The sequence below is a fragment of the Lissotriton helveticus genome, chromosome 3_1 (assembly GCF_964261635.1).
Source record: "Lissotriton helveticus chromosome 3_1, aLisHel1.1, whole genome shotgun sequence".
Classification (NCBI taxonomy): domain Eukaryota; kingdom Metazoa; phylum Chordata; class Amphibia; order Caudata; family Salamandridae; genus Lissotriton; species Lissotriton helveticus.
This window is the reverse complement of record NC_136061.1, coordinates 383,001,281-383,029,069: the sequence shown is the minus strand read 5'-3', so window position 1 is coordinate 383,029,069 and position 27,789 is coordinate 383,001,281. Positions and strand designations below refer to the sequence as shown.

The following is a 27,789-nucleotide window of genomic DNA, read 5'->3' as shown; positions in this document are numbered from 1 at the left end:
ATGGGACATAATACTTACAGATCAATTTGCAAAGGAGCATCATGTGTAGTTGGGCCCCAAACTAACAGTCCCAGCGTCTATCTGATGTTGTTAATGGAACCAATTAGCAGGTGTGGTGGTGCTATGTTCTTGCTTGACGTGATCTGGTTTCGGTTGTTCAGTCCCTCTAGAAGAGATGTACGTCGTGTAAAGCCCCCAAAACATTTTCGGGTGACTCTGGGGAGGAAGGAGGTCACTGAAATTTTCCGTCTGGTACTGCAAAAAAGCATGTCATGTGACCACTGCGTCATGGTAGGGGTAGGGCCGCGGAGCCAGTGAATCGCTACTCTACAATTTGCTAGAAGAAGTCCCATGTCTATCAGTCTGCGTCCTTCTTTAGGTAGCTTGTTGGAGTAACCCAGCAAGGCTAGTGTAGGGTCAAGCAGGAGTGTTAAGTCAGTTATTTTCCCCAGCTCCCCAAAACACAATTCCCAGAATTTGTGGACCCTCGACACGTCCAGGCAAAATGCAAGAAGTCTGCAGATTGTTTGGTACATCTTTCACAGGCAGGGTTATCTCTCAGACTGTATCTATGTAACCTCTCCGGAGTGAGGTACGTCTTGTTTCAATATTTGAAGTGGATCAACCTATGCCTGCCATTTAGAGATATTCGACGTGTACCAGTGCAACAATAAGCCCTCACAGCATCATCAATTGGTTGCTGCAAGTCTCGCTGCCAGTCCAGTCTGGCCCTAGAATACTGATTAGCCCTGTGGGACATAGCGATCCTGTAAATATTAGAGACAATCTTGCGCGGAGATTTAGCTTAATTCCATTACCTCAAGGGGTTCCAGAAGGTACTCCCCAAATATGTCGAGTAGTGCATACCTCGCCCTGTGGAACTGAAACTGCTGCAGCATAGTGCGAGGGAGCTCATGGTGTTCTAGCTCCTCCCACTTTTTGACCACGCCATCGAGGAAAAGATCACCAACTGTCAGAGTGTTCAACGAACTCAGTGCCCGGTGCACACCCCTGTCTTTGCATGGCGGTAGCCAGCAGAGCCAGTCAAGTTTAATGACTGGTGAATACAGAAGGGCCCCAGCCTGAAGCTGCAGTAGAGAGTATCAAGCATGCCGTGTCGCATTAATGGAATCTAATATGCCTGTGCTGCGGTCAATGTCATCGAACATCAAGGCCGGGAGTGGTAGCGAGTGAGCAATGATCACCTCAATGCGGTGATGAGGGGTATCAGGCGGACTGTGAATCCAATGGTAGGCATGTGCACACTGCGCAGCTCTATAATATAATTGTAAATACTGGGCACCAAGCCCCCCCATGTGGTACAGCAAAGTTAGAGTCTGCCATTTAACTCTAGCATGCTTGCCCACCCAGGCTAAACACATTAGTAGCATAGTGACCCGGGTAAAAAATATGCTGGGCAATACCATAGGATATTCAAGAATAAAAACAGAAACCTCGGTAACACTACAATTTTCATAATAGAGATTCTGCCTAGCAAAGACAGAGGGAGCATGATCCAATTATCTACATCGTCTTCCAACCTACTGACAGTAACACCATAGGTTTCTCTGAATACCACTTTAGAGTCAGGGTGTACCTGAATACCCAGATACCTGATCAAGTCTGTGGACCACTGTAGTGGGTAGTCTGGTTCATGAGGAGTCATGGTGAAAGTAAATGGGACTGCAATTGACTTGGGCCAATTGACCGGCAGGCCCGAGAGGGCACCAAAGTGCACAACCTCGCGTAAGACTGAAAAAAGATTGCTTTCCGGATCTCGGACGTACAACAATGTGTCGTCAGCATAGGTAGACACTATTATATCATACTTCAGAAATCTGATGCCCTTATGTCTGTGATATTCTCGTAAGGCACAGGCCAGCGGTTCAGCCACTAAAGCGTACAACATAGGGGACAGCGGACACCCCTACCTTGTCCCTCTGGTAATGGCAATAGGATCCGTCACCAGGTCAACTATCTTGATTCTGGCGGTGGGGTGGTGGTACAGTACTCCAATCAACTGAAAGAAAACTGGTCCTAGACCCATCCGAGTCAGAACGTGGCGCATGAAGGGCCACTCAACCGAGTCGAAGGCTTTATCCATGTCAAGAAAGACCGCAACCGCTTTTGTGTCTTGCCAAATGTGTTGTAAGGCTCCAAATAGGTTATAGGTGAGATTCCTGTCCGGAATAAACCCAGCTTGTTCAGGGGCAACAAGTGTCTGAGCGAGGGGGGCAACCCGACTCGCGAGGATTTTAGGAAAGATTTTAGTGTCAACATTTAATAAGGATGGTGACAATGATGGCCTCTCTCATCGTGGGAGGCATAATGCCAGTTACGCACATGTTGTCGTAAAGGGTGGACAGCTGCGGCAGTAGGATGTCGAGGAACTCTCTGTAAAAGGCCACAGTGAGGCCGTCTACTCCATGGGCACTACCAGACCGCATGCCCATCAGGGCCAATAATATCTCATCCTTTTCTATGGGCCTCATCAAAAGCTCACAATGTGTATTAGTGAGGAAGGGGAGTTTGATATAGGAAAGGTATTCCAAGATTTCTTCTTCTGAGCCGGAAGAGTGAGTAGTATACAAGTCTGCATAATAACTTTTAAAACGGTCAGCTATATCCGCCTCATTAGTGAGCACCTCACCCTCTGCCGACTTAAGTTCAGTGACCTGAGTCTTACTGCGATGCCTCCGTATTAGCTGAGCCAGTACCGAGCCCGGTCGCGCCCCCTCCCCATAATGTAAATGTAAAAAGTGGGATACTTGTAAAGCGCACTGTTACTCTACCCGAGTGTCCTGGCGCTGTAGACCGCTGGGGAACCCGTCCTGGTTTTCCCTGTGAGATGGTCCCTTTCTGGGTATCTCCAGGGTGAAACCAGGCATCCCCGGCGTCTGTGGGGGGCCGTTGTAGAGATGAGGCAAGCTTAATGCCCAGAGTTACCGAGTGTGTTCCCTGGTTAGAGTAGGTACTGAGGCGAGAATTATCGAGTCCGTTGACCCTGGTCCAAGACCCTGCCGCGTCGGGAATTGAACCCTGGTCCTGGGCCGTTCTCTGCTTACAGGTCTGCCGCCACTAACCAGTGAGCCACACCACTCCACAAAACCCGCGCATATTTACCAAGAAGTTTAAGTTCAGCATCTGCCACGTCTTGGTATTCTTCCAGAAGTGTCCTAATTTCCAATGATAATGAGTCGTCTGCGTGCTCCAACTGTGTCTTTTCTAATACTCCCAGCTTTTGTTCCAAGTCTGCAGCAGCCGTCGAATATCCGAAGGACCCCGAGTGTTTAAACATAGCAATACCCTGAATGTAAACCTTAAAGGTCTCCCAGATTACTTGAAAGCTATCCACAGATCCCACATTAGTGGTGAAGAACGTTTCTATTGCTTCAGCGAGCTCAGCTCTGAATACCAAATCTAGTAGCGAATAGGGGGGGAATCTCCAAGTAAATGATGGTATACCCTTCTTAGGGGTAGCCAGCGTTACCAGAAGGGGGGAAGGATCGGACAGAGTGCATGGGAGAACCCTGCACTCCCTGACATTGTCGTAGAGGGGCGTAGATGCTAACCAATAGTTGATTCTGGTATGTAGGTTGTAGGTTGTAATAAGCCGAATAATGTGTATATCCCCCAGTATGCGGGTATCTCATGCGCCAACGTCGCACATATCCAAACATGTCATAGCACCCTCCAACGCTCTTGCTGCAGCTGAGGTGCTTCTCTCCGGATCCCCCGACCGGTCAGTGTTCGGGTTCCTGACCAGATTAAGTTGCCTCCCCAGAGTAATTGTCCCTCCCTGTATGTATTGGTATACAGGTTAGAGTATTTCACAATTTTATGTTCATCAAAAGTATATTCATGAGTAATTCCAATTTCTACACGAAAGTTATAGAGATCCTGAACCCTGATAAAGCTGTTGAAGCCGATGAAACAGGTGTTGGCTACTGGAAAGAATTTTATACTTTAAAAACTGAAAATGATCTGCAATAAAAGATCCTTGGAGTCCAAGATTTTAATCACTATAAATTTCGAGTGGAAATTGGAATTACTCATCAATATACTTTTGATGAACATAAAATTGTGAAATACTCTAAATATATAACCTGTACATAGAGTGTGTCTAAGGGTTTTGTTTGATTTTGTTCAGGATCCCCTTTTCCCTTTAGGGTGTCTGACTGGGACTGCAGGGTAAACACTCCTCCCTTGTGTGCACCACTTTCTAATTTTCGATTTAAAATACTGTGTTAAACTGCCAGGTGAGCGTCATTGTGAGATCCCGCTTTGGTGAGCGTCATTGTGAGATCCCCCTTCTACCGCCGTTTCTGATTTATTTTAACGTGATGTTCGAACCCCTGGAAAGGAGGATATCTGCGAGGCAAGGGAGGAGGACTCTGACTAGTCTCCTAACTCGAACTACCCCCTATTAGAAAATGGTCGCAAATAGCTCTACAGTTAAATGTTATCACTCTGGGGCATGGGTTGAGGGCCACAAATGGGTGGACCAAGTCAGATAAATTAGGTGCTAATATCTTCAATAGATCCAAGGGAATAAGCTGCATAAATTGCCATCTACTTGATCTGAGGCTATGGCCCTTACTCATAGATATGATTGTCGGCACAACTATTGACAGTGACCATAACCATCTATGCATGAGCCTAATGTCCCATTGAGGCGAGCCCTGTAATAGGCCTAGAGCCCATTTAGTAATTAGAGAGCTCCTCCCAACGAATGATAATCACCGCCTTAAATGGCAAAAGTTGATCTTGGATGTGAACAAACTCCAGTCACTCAAACAAGAATTGAATGGGTGCATGGCAGACCTTACAGCCCTGCTTGACCAACCGGAAAGACTGAAAGCCATAGTTCACAGACATTCTCGCTTTTTCCAACAGTTGGCTCCTCACTTTGTCGATCTAGTGCCCCATCCGAAGTATAATGCCTGTGTTACCTCGCGGCATGCTTTAATCGTGAGTGCAGGCAGTTAAAATGATAACTAACATCCGATCTCAGATCCAATACCACTTTACTTGTAAGAGACCTGAGAGGGTCTTATGAAAAGGTCCAAGACAATGCAAAAAGGGAGTGGGATGAGAATAGGTGGAGGTTTATTGGGGAGTCATGTGTCCGCAAAGATTCCAAATTGTTCTGGCTCATAGTGACACAGGGGGATGCCAAGAGGCCCTCACAACCACCTAGTACCATTGCAATATCTGCATGGTACAATCATTTTAAGCTTCTATATGCGGGACCTTCCCAGCCTGACTTAGTAACACTCCAGCTAGAAGGAGCTCTTTACGAACAGTGATATCCAGACTTCCATTACACTCGATTGCCCAAGCGAAGACTCCTGGCCCACTGGTATCCCCGGAGATTTGTTCTTCTATGATAGAGAAAATTGGGCAGGCTACATTTTGACACTGTATAACGCTATTGCTGGGGTTGCCCCTATACCTTAGTCATGGAAGGGAGCAGAGGTGATCCCTATCTATAAAAAAGGTGACCGGTCATCACCCATTAACTACAGACCCATTAGTCTCATCAACTGAATACAAAAAAGTGGCCTGTTAAGCACTTCCGGTAAAAAAACATGATTAGATCAGTGAGAACAATATTTTGACTCCTTTCCAAGCAGGTTTCATAGATAAGACAGGAACAGTAGACCAGGTGTTCCAGTTCCTTCTTCTCTTCTAGAAGATTGCTCTTCTGGAAGATTCCAGACAGGGGGAGTTTATATGTGGCTTTCATTGATCTAAAAACTGCCTTTGACCTTGTCTCCAGACAGAAATTGTGGCAAGTCCTACCAGAAATGGGGATGCCGCTGGAGATTTTATCTTTAGTCATCTGCCTCCACAATGCTTCGCTAATGTCCGCTGGGGTGACCAAGGCCAGCTCACCGATGCAATGGACGTTTGCAGGGGCGTCTGCTAAGGGTGCGTATTAGCTCCAACACTTTTTTCTCTCTATATGAACAACAGTGTGCAGTATCTCCAGCAGGTGCCAGCTGATGCATCATTGCTGGGGAGCGAAAGGGTCGTGGTGCTCCTGTTTGTGGATGACACCCTGCTTCTGTCAAAAACCTCTGGGGGGCTCCAGATATTGCTCAATTGTTTTAGCAATTTCTTTAGCTTGCGTGGTCTTGAATTCAATACTTCAAAAACATACTTTTTGACGATCAACCACCACAAATCATACATGTAAAGAAGAAAACACAATTACAAATATTTAATTGGTATCAATCGAATGCTTCTTTCTAAAAATTACCACTACGTACACCCTAGTGAGTTAAACTTTATCCACCAAATACTTTATTATTGTTTTCAACCATTGTTAAAAGTGTATTTAAGAGTCTGGAAAAATGATACACCTACAAGTACTACCACCAAGACAGGGTGAAGTATTAGAACAAGTAAACTGATAAAAACCCAGAAACACCAGGAAATGGTAAAGTCCATATCCAAGATACACCAAGGGGTCGATTTCGATTAGATAAAAACCGCTCCGAATAGCCGTTCGGAGCGTTTTTCCCGTACGAATCGTACCCTGCAACGTCCCCAGTACGTACGACGAAGTACGATTCGTACCAGGAGCTGGACTCTGTACCAATCGTACAGAGACCTCACAAATCAAATCCCCGTACGATTCTCCGTCGGAACCCGCTGTACGCGACATCTGTACGGTTCGCGGCTGGTTTTTCGGACCCAGCAAGTACGATTCGTGTCGGGTACGCACCGTACAACCCTTTTTCTACGGGAGCTGAAAACAGCCGTAAAAGCTGAGTTCGCCCCGAAACAGGTACGGAACGGCCCCCCCCTGGTACAGTGCGTACACCCCATGATCGCAGGGGTACGCACCGTACCCCTCGATCATGGGGTGTACGGTGCGTACCCCTGCGATCATGGGGTGTACAGACTGTACCTCATGTTCGCTGGGTGTACGGTGCGTACACCCTGCAATCGCAGGAGTACGATGCGTACACCCCATGATCGCAGGGGTACGCTCCATACCCCGCAATCATGGGGTGTACGCACCGTACAGTGTGTATGTGATTGTGTGCTTTTTCGTATGAATCGCCCTTAGCTGACGTGGACCGTACGAATCACGTCCTCATACCCCGGTCCGGATCGTACTCGTCGGGTCATACGGCATGTTTACGATTCGTACGGAGAGGGCTCCGGATATGAATCGTACGGACGTTTTTTTTTCCAGGCTCGGAATCGACCCCCAAGTGTAAAGGATGAACATCAAGACAGTGAAAATTGATTACAAATAATTTCATTCAAACATTTTGCCTTTAGGTACTGTAGCAATTCACTGCAAAGGTTCTTGCCCACAACATATTCTCAAAATAGAGTCCTAGAGAGCATAGGAAGCAAAAAAATTGAATATTACCTATTCCTGGGAGATTGTTATTTCCCTGGGTTAATACAATGAAGACAATGAATAATTCTTCAAATTGGCAAAACAAGAATTACATTGAGGAAACCAGTCTGAGAAATACAAACACTGAAACCTGCATCTGAAAGTTGCTGTATTTTAGTGAAGTGTGTTGAGATACAAATACAAGGCTCAAGTGCCTAGTGTTTAAAATGACAACCCAGCCACTGATCTCATCTGGTTACAGATGGGCAATTTGAGAACCATAAAGTCTCCAAGTCGTATAAAGGTGCTATATTTTCTTGAGAAGTTCAATCAGGTTATACTCTATACTTTTTCATATAATTATCAATCTCTGCAGTCTAAGAGTAAATGAGTGTAAAAAGAGGAGTAAATATCGCCTTGAATATTGGTTGAGATTGCAACCAAAATGTTTCTCCATGTTTTTAAACCTCAATTTGAGGTAGATAAGCCATTCACCCTCCCAACACCTTAGTAATGAAACATCTAGATTACCTGTGATCTTGATGAGTCATAGCACCACTTGTTGAAAACAAGACTGAATGGTGGGAGTTACCTTATGATTCAAGAGTGTCATAAAGAATTGTATGCACAGAAACCGATACTCAAGCACATTTCTTCACTAAATTATTTCGATATTTTCCCCATATGTCTTATAATCGAATCCTCAACGCCTGTGAGTTCTTAGCCCAAGCTCTATATCTGCTGCAATAAATTCTCTAATCATTGTCACTTATTTCATAAGAGAGTGATTGGGCGTGATTTCCTTACTTCACATATGTTTACCATGATGCCTCACAACTTGCACTGTGGGATTAATATTCACATCCCCAGAGCCTGCATATGTATGCTTAACTAGCAACTGTTGTCCGTCCCGGCATACACATTCCCAGCTGTCTTATCACAAAATATACCATGTGTGCCTCACTCGTATCCCACACCAGCAAAAAGGTATTACCACAAACGTCATCATTAACTTAGCAGTCAGAAGTATTGTAAGATAGATACAGACATGCTACCGCTACAAAGCAACTGGGAAACAAGAAGCAAGGGTAGCACGTTTTCATTAGAATCTAGATCAGGAACATAACACCTTAAATCAGAAACTGAAGACTCACAGGCACTGCACTAGAGAGGCTCTAACTCACAACCACTTAAGTCATTTAGAAGGGAACAAAATTGATTGCCCACAAGCAACACCACTGCTATAGTTGACCTAGTTAAGGTAAATAACCAAGTAGACATATGACATTCGCACATGTTAGACTAGAAGGTTGCAAGGCCCATCTTGGCATTAGTGAACACTTTCTGAGAATAACTAACAGCCACATACCCACCAACCTGCTCCAATGTGGTTCAAGAATACAATCTCCAACGGAGATCTTTCTCTGAATCAACAACAAGCTGATCTCTGCACAATATGCCAAATAGCCAAGAAATTAGCAATTGCTACAATTCATAAAAATGGTATACCATAACAGCAGAGCATATAACATAAAATAGCATAACATATTATACAATATTGCATGTCAGGATCGATGTTTTCCTTTAGGTCTTTCAACAAGTTTCAACACAATTTGCAGTCTATTGTGTTGGACTTAGTGGATAATGATGGTGAAAATATTTTACCTTCTAAACGAAAAGAGCAGATTGTTTAAACCTCCCTCCTTTGGTCTTTTTATGCTAGGGTTGTCTGTTGATTTCCACAGTGATAGGCTCTACCCTTGGTATTTTTGACCACATGCCTTTTCCATGAAAAGCAGAAATCAATTGAGGAAAACCATCACATTCAGCAGCAGTGGCTGATGGACAGGCTGAACGACCTAGCCCCTGTTACTCCCCCCCGATTAACACCGAAAAGGGCCTCTGCCCCTTGGTTCACTGAAGCACTGTCGCACTCCCGTAGGCAATGCAAAGTGGCCGAAAGGGCCTGGCGATCTCAGTATGACGCCGATGCTAGGCTTGTCTATAGAACAACGGTTAAAGCCTACCACCGGGAAATTCTCCAGGAAAAAAAAGGCTATTTTGCCAGGAGAATAGAGGCAGCAGCCAACTCTTGTAAAGAGATCTTTTCCATCGTCAGAGAATTTACGACTTCTAGGTCCAACTCGACTCTGATCGATTCCTCTCAGTCATGGGTGTCTGCCCTTGCCAACTTTTTTACCAACAAGATAAAGCTGATTCAGGACTCCTTTCCCTTGAGGCAGACAGATGCTCCTCTCAGCCCGGTGGGTGGGCCAGCTATATTGACCCCCACTGGTCCTGTTTTGATGGTGTTCCCGCCACTTTTGCTACCTGCGTCCTTGGCGCTCATGGCCAATCTTAAATCTGGATCACCTCTGGATCCCTGCCCTGCTAAATTCCTGCCGAAGATGTCGGACATTATAAATCCTTTGGCCAATCCGCTCCTGAATCTTTCTCTGAGTCAAGGGGTGGTCCCGCAGGTGTGGAAGCAGGCTATGGTCATTCCCCTTCTCAAAAAGCCTGGTCTTCCTCTAGGTGAGCTGGCCAATTATAGGCCTATTTCGCTTCTTCCCGCACTGGCGAAGATCCTGGAGAAACATGTTCATTCTGTTCTCTCCAATTATTGGGAGTCCCAAGATCTTCTACATCCCTCCCAGTCAGGCGTTCACCCTAATTTAAGCACTGAGACAGCGTTGCTGGAGGTGTCCGAGGCCATTAAGGAGTCGCTGGATTCAGGAGGCAAAGTCATGCTTGTTATGCTTGACTTGTCGGCGGCTTTTGACACCGTCCCCCATGAGGGTCTCCTCACCAGACTTTATGAGATCGGTCTGAGGGGGACGGTGCTCAGCTGGTTTAGATCTTTTTTGGCTGCCCGCCGACAAACGGTCTGGGCCTCTTCGAGCTCTGCCGAGATGCCGCCATTGGGAGTCGGAGTCCCTCAGGGCTCCGTGTTGAGCCCGACTCTGTTTAACATCTTTATGACCCCTCTGGCGACATTGGTGGAGCCTTTCGGGGCCCAGATCGTGTCTTACGACGACGATACCCAGCTCCTCTTTTCATGTCAGAAAGGAGAAGATTTCGACGGAGAGAGTGTCCGTGAGTGCCTTGGGGCTGTTTTTAATTGGTTCCAGCTAAACAGTCTCAAGTGCAACTCAGATAAATCGGAGATACTCTTCTTCGGTTGTGTCTCTGACCCAGAATGGCATGAATGGTGGCCTGCTGACATGTTCCCTCCAGCACACTCCTCTCAGTTAGCCAAGAATCTGGGAGTGAAGATCGATAATGGGTTGACTTTAAAGTCCCAAGTTCTGGCCCTCTCAGGAACCTGCTTTGGTCTCCTCAAAATGCTCCAGAAGTTCTTCCCCTTGCTCTCGGAAGAGAATAGGAGGACCACGGTCCAGGCATTAATTGGCTCAAGATTGGATTATTCCAACATCCTCTATCTTGGCCTGCCGGAGTATCTCCTGCAACGTCTGCAGGTAGTGCAGAATGCGGCCGCACGGGCTATCTTCGGCCTTCATAGACGTGCCAGAGTATCCAGCCTATTGCAGTCGCTTCACTGGCTGCCCATCCGGAAGCGGATAGAGTTCAAGGCCTTGACTTTGGCCCATAAGGCCCTGCATGCTAAGGGAGCTCAGTATCTCCAAAGGAGGCTTGCCTTCTATCATCCGGCTCGTTCTCTGAGGTCTGAGTCTCTGTTTTTAGCTGAGGTTCCCCGTGTAAAAAAGGCGCGCATGTGTGGGCGCTCTTTCAGGCTGCGGGCTCCGCAGCTTTGGAATTCGCTTCCACTGTCACTGCGTAGCACATCCAATCTACTGGCTTTCAGGAAGGGCCTTAAAACGTGGCTCTTTGCCCGATAGCGGTCTTCTCCCTAGTGTTGGAGTCTTCCACTCATTGTGGGTGTTCTGTCGTTTGCTGTCGATGTTTGTCTTTTCCGGTCACAAATCAAAGCGCCGGGACACTCCTTTGGAGTAGCCGAGCGCTATATAAGACCAACCTAACATCTAACATCTAACATTCTTCTAGCCATGGCTAACATCTTTCTTATTTTAGATAACAAAAAGTTCTTACCAACCATACTTGTTAGTTCTCTTAGCTCAATGCATACATTATTTTCCATTAGCCAATTGGCCCAGGACTAAAGAGGCAATCTACTCTGCAGCTTCAAGACTACAAAAGTTTCAAAATCTCTTGTTCAACTTCCTCATCACCAGGGGTAGATTTCTCACCGGCTGTACTTTTGGTGCTGACACTTTTTTCAAGACTAGAGTTAAAGTGTTTAAGGGATCAGTTTGCCCCAAAAGCATACCTGCTATTTGCTTTATAAACTTGTCACTCATGCTGATGCTCTCCCCCGCGACTAGTATCTGCTCCAGGCTACTTAGGTTGAGTATGATATTCAATGATGATATTCAATGCTCTTTGATCAGTCCACTGTAATACTGATAGTCCTCTTTCAACCACGTATAATTTTTTTTTTAACTAGATAGTCCTGTACCCATGTAGGAATTCACGATCCAAGACTACTCCAAATTTCTCTGCTTAACATTTATATTTACTATTTTTCAGGGAGAACCCTAATCCACTATTATCAACATCTCAAACCCCCTTACTTGATGAAACACACTTGTTTATTTGCAAAACATTTGCTAAGGGGAACAAACCTGTTGATGATTTACACTCACACGTAACACAAAGTCCTTGAAATATTTAATCGCAACAGATTCTGAACCCTCTGACTATGAGTCAGAACTTTTACTTTGTTCATTCAATATACATTTATTAGCACAATTGGTCTTCCTGTATACTCTTGCAAATTGACCCCTAACACCACACTCTATGCACTTTTGATTCATAGCTGGGCACAAGATGTTCTATACTAACATCTGTAATAAATGTTTTGGCTTCATTACTCTTTGTGCTTTAGTTTTTTAATACGCTCCTCCTTAGGTCTTCTGTGACGCCTAAACAGGGGTCTGTTTTGTATTTGGAAGTTGCTTTTAGTCTTAACATTACTAATATCTCATGAATTAGAGGATGTACAACCTTCTACAGCCTTGGTATATTTGTTAGAGACCTCTACCTTACGCATTACATCAGTAACACCAACCAGCTGCTAATCCCAATGTACCTATAACCTGTCTTGTACATTTTTATTATTCTCATACATAATTGTTTGATCCCTTACAAATTCATTGTGTACCCCACTAAATTTGCAATTGATACTGCGTTTTTCAAAGAGGATATATAATCATCATTTCCTTATTTCTGCTTAAAAAAATTAAAGTGTCAATTGCTATGTACACACAAGTGGAAAAGTAGCTATCCAAATCAGCTAAGACAGTTGGAAATAATCCCTTTCAGTAGGTCATCTTGTCTTTTTTCCATCCTATTGAAAATGTTGAGACCTTCCAGCCCAAACTAATGTAATAGGATATTTTTCTTTGTTTCTGAAGTAATGTCTTCGTCATCCATTGTTTCAATATATTTAGTAAAGATGTCATTCAACTCTTGCTACTACAAGGTGGATTCCCTGAGTGCTTAAGAATGGTTGAGGAGGAGTCACCATAAAAGTCTGCACGCCGCACACTTTTTAAGTATTAATGGGCAAAGTATATATGTTCAAAATTATAAACTTTGACTTTGTGCACCTTAGTATGAATGGTATCGCTGCTGTTGTAATTTTCACACCCTATAGTATTATTTGGTAATATCGAAGTACAGTGTTCCCATGAAGAGCACAGTTCGGCAATGAAAATCACTGAAAGTTATTTGAAAATTATATGTATTAGACAGTACCTTCAGTGAATACTCTCAGGAGAAATCTTTAAGAGGGAGGAACAGCCATAACAATGTACATTTGTTACAGTCAAGGGGCTGTAGACAGCACAATTTCTCTCACAGACAGTAGGTTCCAAATGGAGACTTTCTGAGGTCACATAGCATGACCTCCTAGCGTTGCGCATACTATACATAAAAGTGTTGCAGCAGATTCCACACCGACCAGGTGGTAACCAAAGCGCGAAAGGCATCAGGAGAGAAGGTCCTTGGCACGTGCTCAGAGAATGCGCTTGTCAGAGTTATCTCTCACAGAGACCAACCTCAATTTTATCTCAATATACTGCCGAACTCCTGGTGTGATGAGCGATAGAATTCCATATTCCTTAAATGAGGTACTTAAATTAATTAATATGTGAATCCACATAAATCCATGAGCTGTGAAAAATAAGCAGAAATAAAGTTTCCACATTCGGATATATATTCCACCTGTCTGGAATATCATTTGAATAGGACTATTTGTAATTTCTTATATTGATGTAAAGCAGTACAGTCTGAGATCTGCGAAATTTTATTAATATTTTGGTCTTTTTATTAAAATATTAAATATGTTAGACTTTGTGGCTTTGGGATACATAGAATAAAAAATGTTATTGGTGTGCAAAGAACTCATGCCATGGATTTCAATATTTTAATTGATAATCCTGTGAGCAACGCCCACAAACCACTGGTACCATGCACATTCGGTTGGGGAGTGGATGTTTGCAGTAGATTGGGCCAAGCCTAGATTGAGCAGGCAAGCCCTACTGCCAACCAATGCTATGCATGAGTCTGCAACGACTTGGGTGCAGAGCCTGGCTACAGTCTAGGCCTTGTTGTTAACCCCCGCTGCACACAGGGGTTGACCGCCCATGGACAACGGACTTGCAGAGCAATGGTTGTTTGCCCATAGGTGGGTTGGGTGCACAGAAATGTTGCATGTGGTACATGATCAGAAAAACTCCTAAAAATTCACTGAGCAAAACAAATACTAATTTGAAGTTATCGTTAACATTGGTTATAACACCTTGATCAAAAAAAATTAAGAAATCATTAAAACATAGTAAAAATGCGGGTGTAGTTCCAAATTAAAACTGAAAAATCACTGAAAATCACAAGTTATAGTTAGGACTGCAATCCAAATACGATGCTTATGACCTCACAATTTTTATAGTAGTAAGTAACAACTCCATGGAATTTAGAAAATGTATACTTAAATGAAAAAAGGATATTACATTCGTACTAGTCTCTTTCATAGACATTTGAATTCCACTTGTCACATCAAGGACAAGATCATGAGCACTGCATTTAGAGTACACTGGTCCATTGGTAGGGACACAGTGGTTGGTAACCCAGATCAGATCCTTTTTGAACTCATTAAACATCTTAGACAGAGAGGGAGAGTTATGGAATAACAATGTTAAAGATGAACAACAAACTAGTAGAACCAGTCTTTGAGGCATTTAAAAATGTTAGGCATGTTGATAGAAGGGTCACCATCTGTCGTCATAGGCGGAGGATGCTTCACAGCAGATGCCCAACTTTGCAAGTCATAATGAATGCTTCTGGCATTTCACTTCCATTCAGGGAAGCGTACGCCATGTCCAGACACACCTTCTGCATGGCGCAAGGTTAGACCTGTCCCCAATAGGTGTCACATAGTGCGCATGAGCTGTCTGAGCTCACCTCACCGGTGAGGGCTTAACAAGACATAAAGCCCAGGTAATCAAGCTAATGGGGGTTCTAGGAATTCAGGAAAAGAAGCATCCAGGAAAAGAGAACTAGGTGACAGGGAGGCCATGATGCATGGGGAGCACTGACATCAAGACAGTAAGTAAAAGCAGGGCTGCTCAGTGCTTGGTTGCAGTGGATCACAATGAGGTGAAAGATGGCAGGCAGCATATGCTGATGAATGTATTCTGATAGCGAAGAAAGTCAGAGAACTATGGGAATCAAGAGCTGGGCGAGTCAAGGGATCTGTAGATGAAGTAATAACAGTGGAAAAGACACTACTAGCGACTCCAGAAAATACAGCGTACAGAAGGGAGGTTTGGCAAAGTTTTCCTCGTCTACCAGACCCTACGGCAGACGCAACCGCATTTCCACGGCTAGTATCTCTATCTGTGTTACATTTTCTAAATCCATAATCAACTATGCAGACGCTGTCAAGCCCAGTCCCATAAATGGAAGCACAACCAGATCCTCCTCGTTCTGTACAACATCTTCCATTTCCATTACCAAGTTTGGCAAATATTGTCATTCCATGCCTGCTCTGCCACATTGCACTCCTAGTCATGTCTATTAAACTAAGACTAGGCAAATGCCATCCGTGCTGCAGTAGCCCTGCTACTGCATGTGCCAGCAGTGCCATATGCACTTTTATCTCACACTGGCTTGCCAAGCATTGAGTAGTCCACACCTGTCAGCCAGGCTAAGTGCCATGCATGCAAGGGCTACCAGCCCAAATGAAATGTGAGGCTTTATCAGGCTCGATAGAAGGTGTGGTAGCTCTACCAGGCAAACTTACTTATTTTTAAGACTTCCACATCCTGTTCTGTTGCAACTCTGACTAGCGACGAGCCAATGGGGCACCCATGCTAGAGAAATGCTAGCTATGAGAGTCACCTTTGACAGCCTGCTGCAGTTCATCTATGACTCTATGTTCACTTCTTGCAGGTCTGTGCCCAGTACTTGAAGGACACCAACATGCTCTTCATTGGAGGGTTGCTGGTTGCTATTGCTGTGGAGCACTGGAACCTGCACAAGCGCATCGCCCTGCGCGTCCTGCTGATCGTCGGGGTCAAACCAGCTCTGTGAGTTACACCTACTGCTGGCAGATTGTGGTGTGGGTGGCTGTGGTTCTGTTTCAGGTATTGGCACCCTTGTATGCGGGTCTTAACAGTCTATAAGTGTAGTTTTATATGCAATCTCTATTCTCTAAATGTTTCTTCTCTGACCACCAGGCCACTCTCAGCCAATTTAAGGCCATAATAACCCGCCCCTTTACAAAACTATTTTTATTATTATTATTTCACTGAACCGAAAACTCACTAGTATGCTGGAATGCCACCTACATAACCAGTCCGCATTTTCAATCCATTCAAAATCACTCAAATGATGCTCAAACTGTGTTTTTTTCCACCACAGTTAATTCATCTTCATCGATATTTAATTGTGTTACATTCTCATTTTTAAATAGAGAGCGCATATGTGTTTTATATATCTTCAAGGCTTTCATTCCTTATCTCGCTGTTCTTAAGGGTATGTAACAATCTCATCACCTTCATTTTTACAATGTAATCTTAAGGAAAAAACACAGGGCCCCATTCACAAAGGTAAAGTGAGACAAAAGTGTAACCTTATGACTTTTGGTATTCACAAAGGGCATTTGCTACTCGTAAATGCCCTTTGTGAATAGCAAAAGTTGAACATTATGACTTTCGGTATTCATAAACTGTATTTGCGAGTAGTAAATGCTCTTTGTGAATACCGAAAGTCGTAAAGACCGCCCGCCACGGTTCCGCCACAGGCAATTGTTCCGATTGCCTGGCGGAACAGTCAGCATGTGTAAAATGGTGGTATTCCAAGCAGGCACCGTCCACCACATTGCAATGCTGGCTGAAGCCAGCCTTTCCATGGCGGTGAAAGGGGATTGGCTTCGGGGGCCCGTTGCCAGACCTCCTTGTGTCAGGGGGTGGTGGTGGTGCACTGGGGGGTACCCATGGTACCGCCCTTTATTTCCCTGCACTAAGTGGCAGGCACCACGTGGTGCCTACCACGTAATGCATGGAAATGCAGAACATGGCTGTTTAGCATTGCGGCACGTGCACAGCCAGCAGCACCCGCCACAATGCTAAACGGCATGGATACGACATCGTAATCCGTGGTGCAGAACCACTGCCTTACAGGAAGGCAGTCCCAGTCACTACAGACTCGAGTCCACCCACCATCGTAATCGGCCCCTAAGTCTGGATAAATTGATATTGATATCGGGCTTGATTGCTAGCTCAAACATACCTCTCGCTGAGAAGGCAGAAGAGTCTCCCCAATTTATAGAGTGGTGGGAAATTAGGATTAGGGTTTATATATGCGAATCTTTATTCTGTATGAGAAATGGTTCCCTGACAGAATATAAATGTAAAAACTATACAAGTGAAAGATATGGAATGCAAAAATATCGACTCCCTGTACTTTAACAGGTCAGTACAAAAATATTGGGGGAAAAATATCGATTTATATATATATATATATATATATATCAAATCAATAAAGCCCTTCTTTGATCCCCCGGAGCTGTTGTCACACTCTTTTCGCCCTGGAGAGAGACTGGTAGTGATGTTTTTGCCAGCGTGCAGGTGCTGGCTGAGTGAACGCCCTCTCGGTCTGGAGCAACGCGTCTTCCTGCAACTTTTGGTATGGGCATAGAACTGCAACGCGTCGCCCCCCCCAGTGCCCCACTTGGAGGGAATCGTAACATTGGGGAGAGAGGAGGCAGAATTCATTCTGCCTGGAATAAGGGGGACAAAGGAAGGTCTTTACCTGCTGTGAAACTGCCGCGGCGGGAGAGCACCATCCAAACCTGTTTGGGGGCATCACATGATGTTGTGGAAGCCCGTCACTGCATAGGGCTCCACCGGTGAACTCCAAAGCCCAGAATGTAGTTCAGCAGCAGGAGTAGCGTGGGGTGCCTTGCAGCTGTAAGGCATAGGAGGAGCCAGTGATCACGTGATGTGATCACTTTTAAACAATAGAGCGGCAGACCCCGTGAACTATCGAGGACACTGGAATGTTGCACTGATGAAAGCCAATTAAGGCTGAAACGCGTCTGCCTAGCGTTTCAGGGACCCTTGGATTGCCAGCGCTTTTTTAAATCAATAAAGCCCTTCTTTGATCCCCCGGAGCTGTTGTCACACTCTTTTCGCCCTGGTGAGAGACTGGTAGTGATGTTTTTGCCAGCGTGCAGGTGCTGGCTGAGTGACCGCCCTCTCGGTCTGGAGCAACGCGTCTTCCTGCAACTTTTGGTATGGGCATAGAACTGCAATGCGTCGCCCCCACAGTGCCCCACTTGGAGGGAATCGTAACATTGGGCAGAGAGGAGGCAGAATTCATTCTGCCTGCAATAAGGGGGACAAAGGAAGGTCTTTACCTGCTGTGAAGCTGCCGCGGCGGGAGAGCACCATCCAAACCTGTTTGGGGGCATCACATGATGTTGTGGAAGCCCGTCACTGCATAGGGCTCCACCGGTGAACTCCAAAGCCCAGAATGTAGTTCAGCAGCAGGAGGAGCGTGGGGTGCCTTGCAGCTGTAAGGCATAGGAGGAGCCAGTGATCACGTGATGTGATCACTTTTAAACAATAGAGCGGCAGACCCCGTGAACTATCGAGGACACTGGAATGTGGCACTGATGAAAGCCAATTAAGACTGAAACGCGTCTGCCTAGCGTTTTAGGGACCCTTGGATTGCCAGCGCTTTTTCAAATCAATAAAGCCCTTCTTTGATCCCCCGGAGCTGTTGTCACACTCTTTTCGCCCAGGACAGAGACTGGTAGTGAGGACCTATTATCCGTAGGAAATCCGCAGCATTCTATTTAGAATAACTTTGGCGCCAATTGATGAATCTTCGCGAAATTCTCCAAACTGTTGGGGCGGCCCGGTCCGCTCCTATCCTGAAAGTCTCGGGGTGATTTGTCAAGCGGGGGCCGAGAAAAAATGTGTTTCCCCGTGCAATTTCCCATAGGAACCTTTAGTCGCAGCTAGAGCCTGAACTGCTGAACGGTATTACACAAAACTTGGCAGAAAGGTAGACCTTGGTTCAGAGTTGTGCCTTTTTGTTAAATGGTGTAAATCTGTTCAGTAGTTCCTGAGAAAATCTAAATTAAAATCACATATATATCTATGGCTGCGGTGGATCCGCGCACCCTAAACGCACCCTGCCGAGCATGAGCTGTATGTTAATTGGCTGTCAACACTCCAAACCAGGAAGTGTTGGTAGCCATCTTGTGCCTCGGTAGAACCGAGGCACAAGAAAACAAAAGATAAAACGTGCAGAATGCAAATATTGGGCAGGGTAGAAACACCCTGACCCCCTAGGCCTGCCCAGGGGGTCCCACAAGGACCCCAAAGGCCAAAACCTTTTTTTTTTTTTTAATTGGCAAAATCCGCGCAGGGTGCGCAGATCCTGCCGATAAAATAAAAAAAGAAGCGCTTCGTTGTTACTTTTTTTTTTTTTTGGTAAGACTTTTATTAACCCAGTCAATTATTACACAGCCGCGAGCCTACAACCCGGGGGCCGGCTGGCAAAGTATGAGCAATCAGAACATAGATGACATTAGTAATAAGATCATTTTCATCAAAGCAGTTGTAGCCGCCTCTTCGTGTAAACTCCGGAGATCTCGCAGCTAGCACCTTGATGAGTCTTGCATTTTGTAAATTTAGAAATTGTAACATTTTAAGAACTCAACTTAAAGACCCAACATTAAAAAAACATTGACATTGTAATCTGTGTTCAATATACCCGACCCGGGTCTCTCCTCCGGACATTTAAATGGGCGCGTTCGACCTACCCATAATTAATTAACACCTTTGACTGAATAGGCATGCAGTTTACACTTCTGTTTCTGCCTCTTGGGAGTTGATATAGTCCGATAGGAAGCACCAATAATCCTTGGGCCTAGATTTTGCAGGGAGGTTCTCCTCGTACGTTTGCAACTTATCCCTACATATGGACATGTCATGTAACCATGTGGATTTCTTGGGTACCCTTCTACTGTGCCAGCACTGTGCGATCTGTCTTTTAGCCAGTAATAAAGAAATAACACAGAACTTACGCTTTAGCGCTCGAAATTGTGGTACGATACCAAGGAGACAGGTTTGTATCGTGCATTCCACTTCCTCTTCCAGCATGAGGGGGAGTGTGGAGGTGACGTCTACCCAGTAATCAAATATCTTGGCGCAATACCAAGCTAGATGCGTAAAGTCTGCACCGTCCCTGTTACATCTTTTGCATCTATCCTCGTCTTGAAGTCCAAATTTAAGTAGTTTTGTAGGGGTATAGTATGCCTGATGAATGAATTTGTAGTGTATAATTCTCAGGTTCCCATTAGGTGTGAGTATTTGTGTCAATGCACAGGTCGTCTGCCATTCCTCATCTGATAACGGAGTCTCTAGCTCCGAGTCCCATCGTGTTTTGGCCTTAGCAGCGGGTTTTGCTATCTCGGACTGTGCTGCTGTGTATAGTCTAGACACCAGGTGTGATAAATCTTGTGTGTTAATAATTAGCTGTAGTGGTGCTAAACAATCCGGTTCCACCGGGAACGATGGATAGTGTTCTTTCAGTGCGCGTGTCAATCTATAATACGTGAAGCGAAACATTGTGGTTTTGTTCTGAATATATGTTAAGTGGTCGATGTCCCGGAATGTGCCCTCTTGAAACAGATCCCCCATCTTATCTATGCCAGCTCTCTGTAAGAGAGACATGCCTACCCTCTCGTCGGTGACTGACAGTGCATGATGGTGATGTAAGGGCATTGCTGGTGCATAGAGCGGGAGTTTGTTAGCCAGTTGTCCAAGTTTACGCCAGGCTTTCACTGTGGTATCTACGGTGTTAATGTCTTTCGCATGTAGTGGTGGTCTGGCATGCGATATGATCGCTGACAGGGGGATAGGATCCGCGTCTCCTTCTTCTATGGCTGTATGCGTGAGATATGGCATCTCATGATACCAATAAGCCGCATACTGCGCCTGGGCACACAGGTAGTAGAGGAGTAAATCCGGTACTCCAAAGCCGCCTTTGACATATGGGAGTGTTAACGTCTGGAGATCGATACAAGCTTGTTTGCCAGCCCATATCAGTTTCAGAACTAGTGACTTTATACGACGAAATATTTCTCCGGAGGGTGTAATGGGAATGTTGTTAAATAGGTACAGTAGTTTAGGTAAAATATTCATCTTTACTATTGCTATCCTGTCTGCCAGTGATAGCGGCAGATGGATCCAACGCTGAACTTTGTCCTCCAGTTTAGATACTACCACCCCATAATTAGATCGTATGACTTCCTCTGGATCCCTATGGTACATGATCCCTAGGTAACGAATGGGTTCCTGCTGCCATTCCAGCGGATAGTCAGTGTCAAAGGGAGTGGTAGTATCCGTTAAGGGGATTATAGAAGATTTAGACCAATTTATTGCCAGTCCTGAATGACCCCCGAATCTAATGTATTCTCTAAGCAGGCTGTTAAGATGAATGTCGGGATCGCGGACATAGAGCAGCATATCATCTGCGTACAGAGATATGTGCAGCGGTCTGGCCGCAAATTGTAAAGCGGATTGTTTGTAAGTCTGCCGCACTATGCATGCCAGGGGCTCTAGCGCTAACGCGAAAAGCAAGGGAGAGAGAGGGCATCCTTGTCTGGTGCCACGTTCTACGTCATGGCACCATGACTCTGGCGCATGGTTGGGTGTACAGTAAGGAGACCCATTGAACAAAACGTTTGGGGAAGCCCATCCTGTGTAAAATAGCAATCATATACTTCCATTCAATGGAGTCAAACGCCTTGGCGGCGTCAAGCATGACCGCTACGGCTTTGACGGAGGGCTGGAGGTAGTGGGACAGTGCGAATAAGGATCGTGTATTGTGGGAAGTCGATCTGGCAGGGATAAAGCCAGTCTGATCTGGAAGAACCAGATTCGTCATCAGAGGGGATAAGCGTACTGCAAGTAGATTCGCGAGTATTTTTGAGTCCACATTAATGAGCGATAGGGGCCTGTAGGATTCGCATTCCTCCGGGTCCTTAGACGGTTTTAGGAGGGCAATGATTAACGCCTCCCGGAGTGTAGGTGGGAGTATGGTTTTCTCGAAGGACGTGCCAAACATGCCTACCATGTAAGGTGCGAGAAGGTCGGCAAAGTGTTTGTAGAATTCGTTAGTGTACCCGTCGGGGCCCGGCGCTTTGCCATTAGGTAGTGATTTGATTACCGCTGTCACCTCTTCTACTGTAATGGGCATTGCTAAGTGTTCCCTCTGTGCATCCGACAGCCATCCAATTGCTATATCCTGCAGGTAATGAGAAATTTCATCCGCCGACGCTGTGGGCTGAGATTTATAGAGTGTGCTGAATGAGTCTACAAAGTTATGTAGGATGTTCTCAGCTTGTGTCTGTATCTGACCATCTCTTGATTTAATGCGAAGTTTGGCCGAATGCCCCCTCCCCTCACATATTTTCCTTGCCAGTGTCCCTCCTGACCTGCCTCCTTCCCCATAGTTCCTGGCAATGTGTTTGCGATCTAAATATTTTATTTCTGCCTCCATGAATTCGTTATGTTCAGTATGCAAGTCGCGCAAGTCTGCCAAAAGGGAAATATCTTGCGTGTTTTCAAAAGCCCTTTCTATGTCTCTTATGCGTGTTTCGCAGCGTTGAATCTGATGCCTAATGTCTTTCAATACCCCTATTGTGGTGCTGATGCATACACCCCTTGTCGTGGCCTTGAATGCTTCCCACAGTAAGCTTGGATCCTCAATAACTGGTGAGTTGATTTGGAAATATTCCCTGATTGCCTTTGTTAACGTATCTGCGTAGACAGAATCGGATAATGCTTGCGAGTTGAACCGCCATTGAAATGGGGGCGGAGTGTATTGTGGTATAAGGAGCTGTAGTAAAACAGGGCTGTGGTCCGATAACGTGCGTGGTAGCACCTGCACCCCCTTCACCCATAAAGCAATATCTTTCGTGCCTAACCAGTAGTCTAGGCGGGACCAACTTCCATGGGACGCTGAGATGTGTGTGGCCCCTGGCTCGTGAGCATATCTATTTCTCCAAATATCTGTTAATGACAAATCGTTCAACATATGTCTTATCATTGTTCGTGCTTGCTTATGCTGTTCAGTGGAGTTTGAGGAGCGGTCCAGTCCGTCCATAAGGGTGACGTTCCAATCTCCCCCGCATATTATATGCGTGTTTGTGAGTGGTTGTAAGTGGCCCCATATCTCACGGAAAAACTCTGGTGTATCCGTATTCGGTCCATAGACGTTGAGGATTGTTATGTGTTGGCCACGTACTGTGCCTGAGACTATCACGTATCTTCCAGTGGGGTCTTGTATAATTTGATGTGATGTGAAATTTACTTCTTTCCGAGTTAGTATAAGTACTCCCCGGGAATAAGAGGAATAGGAAGCCTTAAATGCTGATTCTGCCCATTGTGCCCCCAGACGTGCGTGTGAGTTGGGTGCGTGATGTGTTTCCTGTATCAGTGCAATATCTATATCCCATCTGTTGAGACAAGCGAAAATCTGTCTGATTTTCCGTGGTTGGGCAAAGCCCCTAACGTTCCAAGTGAGGAAGTTCAAGTGTGTTATACCGGCATGTCCAGTATCCTTTGTCATCCTATAGGCCGTAGTGAGCTATCTACTTGCAAACAACAGTCAAAGGCGAATTTTGAACCCATTTCAACGTGAGTACATGCTTCAGAGTCAACAGTCCTATGCCAGGGAGAACCTAGTATCACATCCAGTTTCAATGTTTGTGGTCTTTCTAAACAACCAAAACCCCCAACTTTACCCATCCCACCCACTCCAGCAACCCCAACATGCCGAAGCCACATTCCCTTTGAATACAAACCCCACAACCCTGAAACAAACAGACTTTTACCCATACTGTGGAACTTGTGTTGGGTATTACCCTTGTGGAGGTCCGCAAGGAGCATAACTCTGCACCCGATGCATCGGGTGTGGGCGATACTTACAGTAGCTATCACAATTGCAGTTGTCCAAGTCTGAGTACCCGCCACCTCCTACCCCGTCTGTGGTAGCAGTGGCATAGAGCGAAGTCCAATGCTCTAGTGGTCATCCGGACCTCCTTATACAATGTCATTAGTTGTAACGGATAATTCAGGCTCTACTGCTGTGTCCACCATGTACAGCCCTTCGCCCCTTAGATCAAAGCGCACCCCAAATGCCAAGCATCATAGATTCACGGGTACCCCTGTGCTTCGATATAGTTCTAGCGACACAAACAGCATATGTATATAGCCTCACACAGTTTTTCATCTGCGCCAACTATAACCTACTTTGAAGGCGTGATTGGGGTGCGCATGTGCCCATAATGAGAAATGGCCTCCTGTGACACCGTACTTCCATACCAGCCAAAGAGGAGGCCATTGATGACTAACAGAGCGGCGTGCCCGGTAGTAGTGTGATCGGCCTACAGCCTCAGGACAATGCATGCTAGCGTGCACAATATGTCTACCTGTTAAGCACCCCAAGGCTACATGTCCACAAATGCAATAATAGGTACGGGGATCGGACCGGGCCGCCGCCCTGAATGTCAAATGTTGTGCCATGGAGGACAGTTCGTCACGCCCTCAAACCCACAATCAATCATAGTCTATTGTTAATGGTGATCCATTGGATCGTGCGCAGTCACTCCGCAATCAGAAAGAGTCTTACCGCCCAGTGGTGGAGGGTCTTACCGGTGCCTTCAATCCGAGTCCTGGTGCTGACCTTCTCGTTCAGTGGACCTGCCGTCTCGTAGCACTTTTTTAACAAAGTCATGGGCCGCTTTGGGTGAGGGCAGCACAATTGCCTTTTCCTTCCATGTAACGCGGAGCCGGGCCGGATACAGCATGGAGTAGTTGATGCTGAGCTCCCTTAGTTTTGCCTTGACGGTCGTGTATTCCTTTCTAGCCTGTTGAACCGCAACACTATGGTCCGGGTAAAATTCCAAGGAGTTACCTTGATGAGTGATTTTTCCTTTTTCCCGTGCCAGCCTGAGGATGGTATCCCTGTCGCGATAGTTGAGTATCCTCGCCACTATCGGTCTCGGTGTCGCTCCAGGTGGCGGTCGAGGCGCCAACGATCTGTGGGCACGCTCCACAATAAACACTGACGAGAAAGCTTCCGCTCCAAAGAGATCTTTACACAGGTTTTCAACGTATATCTCCATGCGCCCGGTGTTGGTTGTCTCCGGCAAGCCTGTGATGCGCACATTATTGCGCCTCGAGCGCCCTTCCAATTCCTCCTCCTTCGCCCTGATCACTTCCAGAATGCGTTCCATGCCAGCACATTTTGCGGTTGAAGTGTTTGCCTCGCTTTCAACGGCTGATATGCGTGTTTCGGCTTCGTCCAAGCGCTCACCATGCCTCTCTTGTCGTGCAGCCATACCATCCATTCTACATGTTAAGTTATCCAGTTTGCCGTTGATGTCTTGCAAATTTGCCTGGATGGCCAGTAATATTTTCTCCATGTTAGTGTTTGGCGTTGAGTCGGTGACGCCGCCCGCGTCCGCCACGTCCTCTGCGGGCTTGTTGGTTTTCTTGTTGTCGAACGATAGCTTAGGTTGTTGTCTGTCTGGCTTGCCCATTGTCTCAGCCTGAGGAGGAGCTTTCCTAGAAGCGGGGCCCGATGCCCTTGTAGTTCTCGCTGCTGCCGCCGTGGTGCTCTCGAAGTGTGGAAGACGCCGAGGACGGCTATATGAGCGTGGAAATGCCTGATGCCTCAATCCGAGTATGTTAATCGTGCCCGCAGCACTATGAGGCTGCCGTGCGTTTCCTGGAGTAGTACGTTATTACCCAGTGAACAAGATGCGAGAGTCCACCCCGTGGGACACCTGGGGGGTTGGGGGGGGGGGGTCGCCGCTTCAGGTGGTCGAATCTTTGTAATAGTGGATATTGTCCCCCTTCTCCCTCACCTTCCACACAGGGATAAGGGAGTAGGATCACAGGTGCGATGTCTGCCTGTTGGTTCCCGCCTTTTTACACCGGTCCGTCATTTCTTCTGTGTAGTGGTGCACTGCAGCGTCAATACATGTGGCGGCGTGTTGTCTTTTCAGAGCGCCGTCATTCCGATGCGTTTCAGCATGGCTTGTTGGGCAGGCAGGAATCTTCCCCGGGTAGCTCTATGACGCGCTCGGTGACCGATGGTGCGGGCATCTACACTGGAGCTATGGGCGCCGCCATTTTTGCCGAGAGTGTGGTCGGGACCAGCGCCTGGGCTATGCGTTTGCTTTCGCGCTCCGGTGCGCTCGAAAAATGCCGTATGCAGCAGTTAGGAACACATCTCACCCGCTCACAGTCCGCATCGCGATCACTCGCCCCCTGTGGCACTCTTGGCAGCTGCGAATATGATCCGGTTGGAGAGTCGGCAGTCCGCCATCTTGTCAGCCGCGCTTCACCGCGTCCAGGTCTCCGCTTATTTTCGCCGTTTCTCCGGGGGGTGAGCAGTTAATTTACATGCCTGCCTATGCCCGGTGTCTTTCCCTGCATGTTGATCCGTTCGGCAGGCGATATGGTGGGGTCAGTAGCGGGGACAGACCATGTTGTTTGTGATCGCCCGGCGGAGCCGTGAGTCACACAGCCATACCGCTGTGCGCCCCTTAGCGCCTCAGCCTTCGTTGTTACTTAGCCCCCGAGGGGCCAAGTCCCGGGGGCATGGTAAAAACAACGACTGAGCTACGGTTTCACAAATGTCTTGCTTCGCTGCTTAACTGTGTACTCATGACGATTGTTATTGGTTTAATTTAATTGTGTAAAGCGCTCTAACGCCCTGGGACCAATCTTGCGCTACATAAAATAACAACAAAAATAAGTAAATAATCACATTTATTTTCAGTTCCATGTCCGTCTTGGTGCTACTGGAGGCAGCGTGTGCTCTATCACCCACATAACACACGCAGACCACAATCTGTCCGTCTGTCAGACACACGCACTGCTTGAGCCTGGCTGTGTATCAGGTATCCACGCATACCAATGGCATGCTCTCGGTGGCATTTAGGCACACGCCGGCCCTGTCTGTCACGCACACATTGGGTGAGCCTGCCTGATCCCGGCGCTCACACACACACAACGTGTGCTCCTGGGCACACTCGGCCCATCTGTCAGGCACCTGCGCCGCAGCCAGACCCGCCTCTATTAATCCCAGGTCAGCTCTCGTCAGATGCAGGAATCCACAGTGCGGGGGGAGGACTTCGGCCGCGCAGTGTGTGCCCCCGCTATAAAGAGCGCAGGAATGCACCGGCCGGCTCTCTCCCCCTCCAGAGTCCAGAGGGATCCCGGGACCGCCGGTGCAGAGGGCAGGATGGCCTCGGCCTCTGCTGGACCGGAGCCCACCACCAGCCGCCAGGAGCTGTGCCAGCGAGCCATCCAGCATGTACATGTGAGGCTGTAAGGGGTGGGTGTCAGGGGCAGAGGTGTCCTGGGTCTGCCCGGACTCCATGGGCTCTCCACCAGTCTGTGCAGTGTGTGTTGGAATCTGGAGCCCAGGTCAGCCTCGACTCAGTAGAATCCTCCCAGTCACCTTGATAATACTTCTGACCTGGATGCACAGCTTTAAGCGGGTCTTGCTGGTGCTGAGCACCGGCAGGCGGCAGTTATTAATGGTAAGCAAATATTTTTAGCTTACATGTTTGTGAGCCACGCCCTTAATGACATCGGCCACGCCCCTCTGAGAGACCCCTCTTCCTCCCCCGGTTTTTTCATCCCACTTAAAGCCCTGCCTGGATGTAACTGCTTTAACTCACTGCTTTAAATCTCCTATCTCCCGTTAGACTGTAGATGCTTGAGTGTGCCTCGGGGGAGGGGAGGTGTGATGGGGGAGAGGCATACATGACAACACTGATGATT

At 46.6% G+C, this 27,789-nt stretch overlaps 1 protein-coding gene across 2 annotated transcripts in view; it reads left to right on the top strand.

Annotated features, from left to right (window-relative positions):
* The window catches only part of LOC144822502 (solute carrier family 13 member 2-like), a 375,313-nt gene that overhangs the window by 146,262 nt on the left and 201,262 nt on the right, over positions 1 to 27,789 (top strand). Inside the window, exon 3 of one of the 2 annotated variants that reach the window (XM_078680117.1) lies at positions 15,857 to 15,993. In XM_078680117.1, the coding sequence (XP_078536243.1) occupies positions 15,857 to 15,993 (137 nt within the window). Of the gene's footprint in view, positions 1 to 15,781; positions 15,994 to 27,789 lie in introns of both variants that reach the window. The other variant, XM_078680118.1, reaches the window with a different exon arrangement.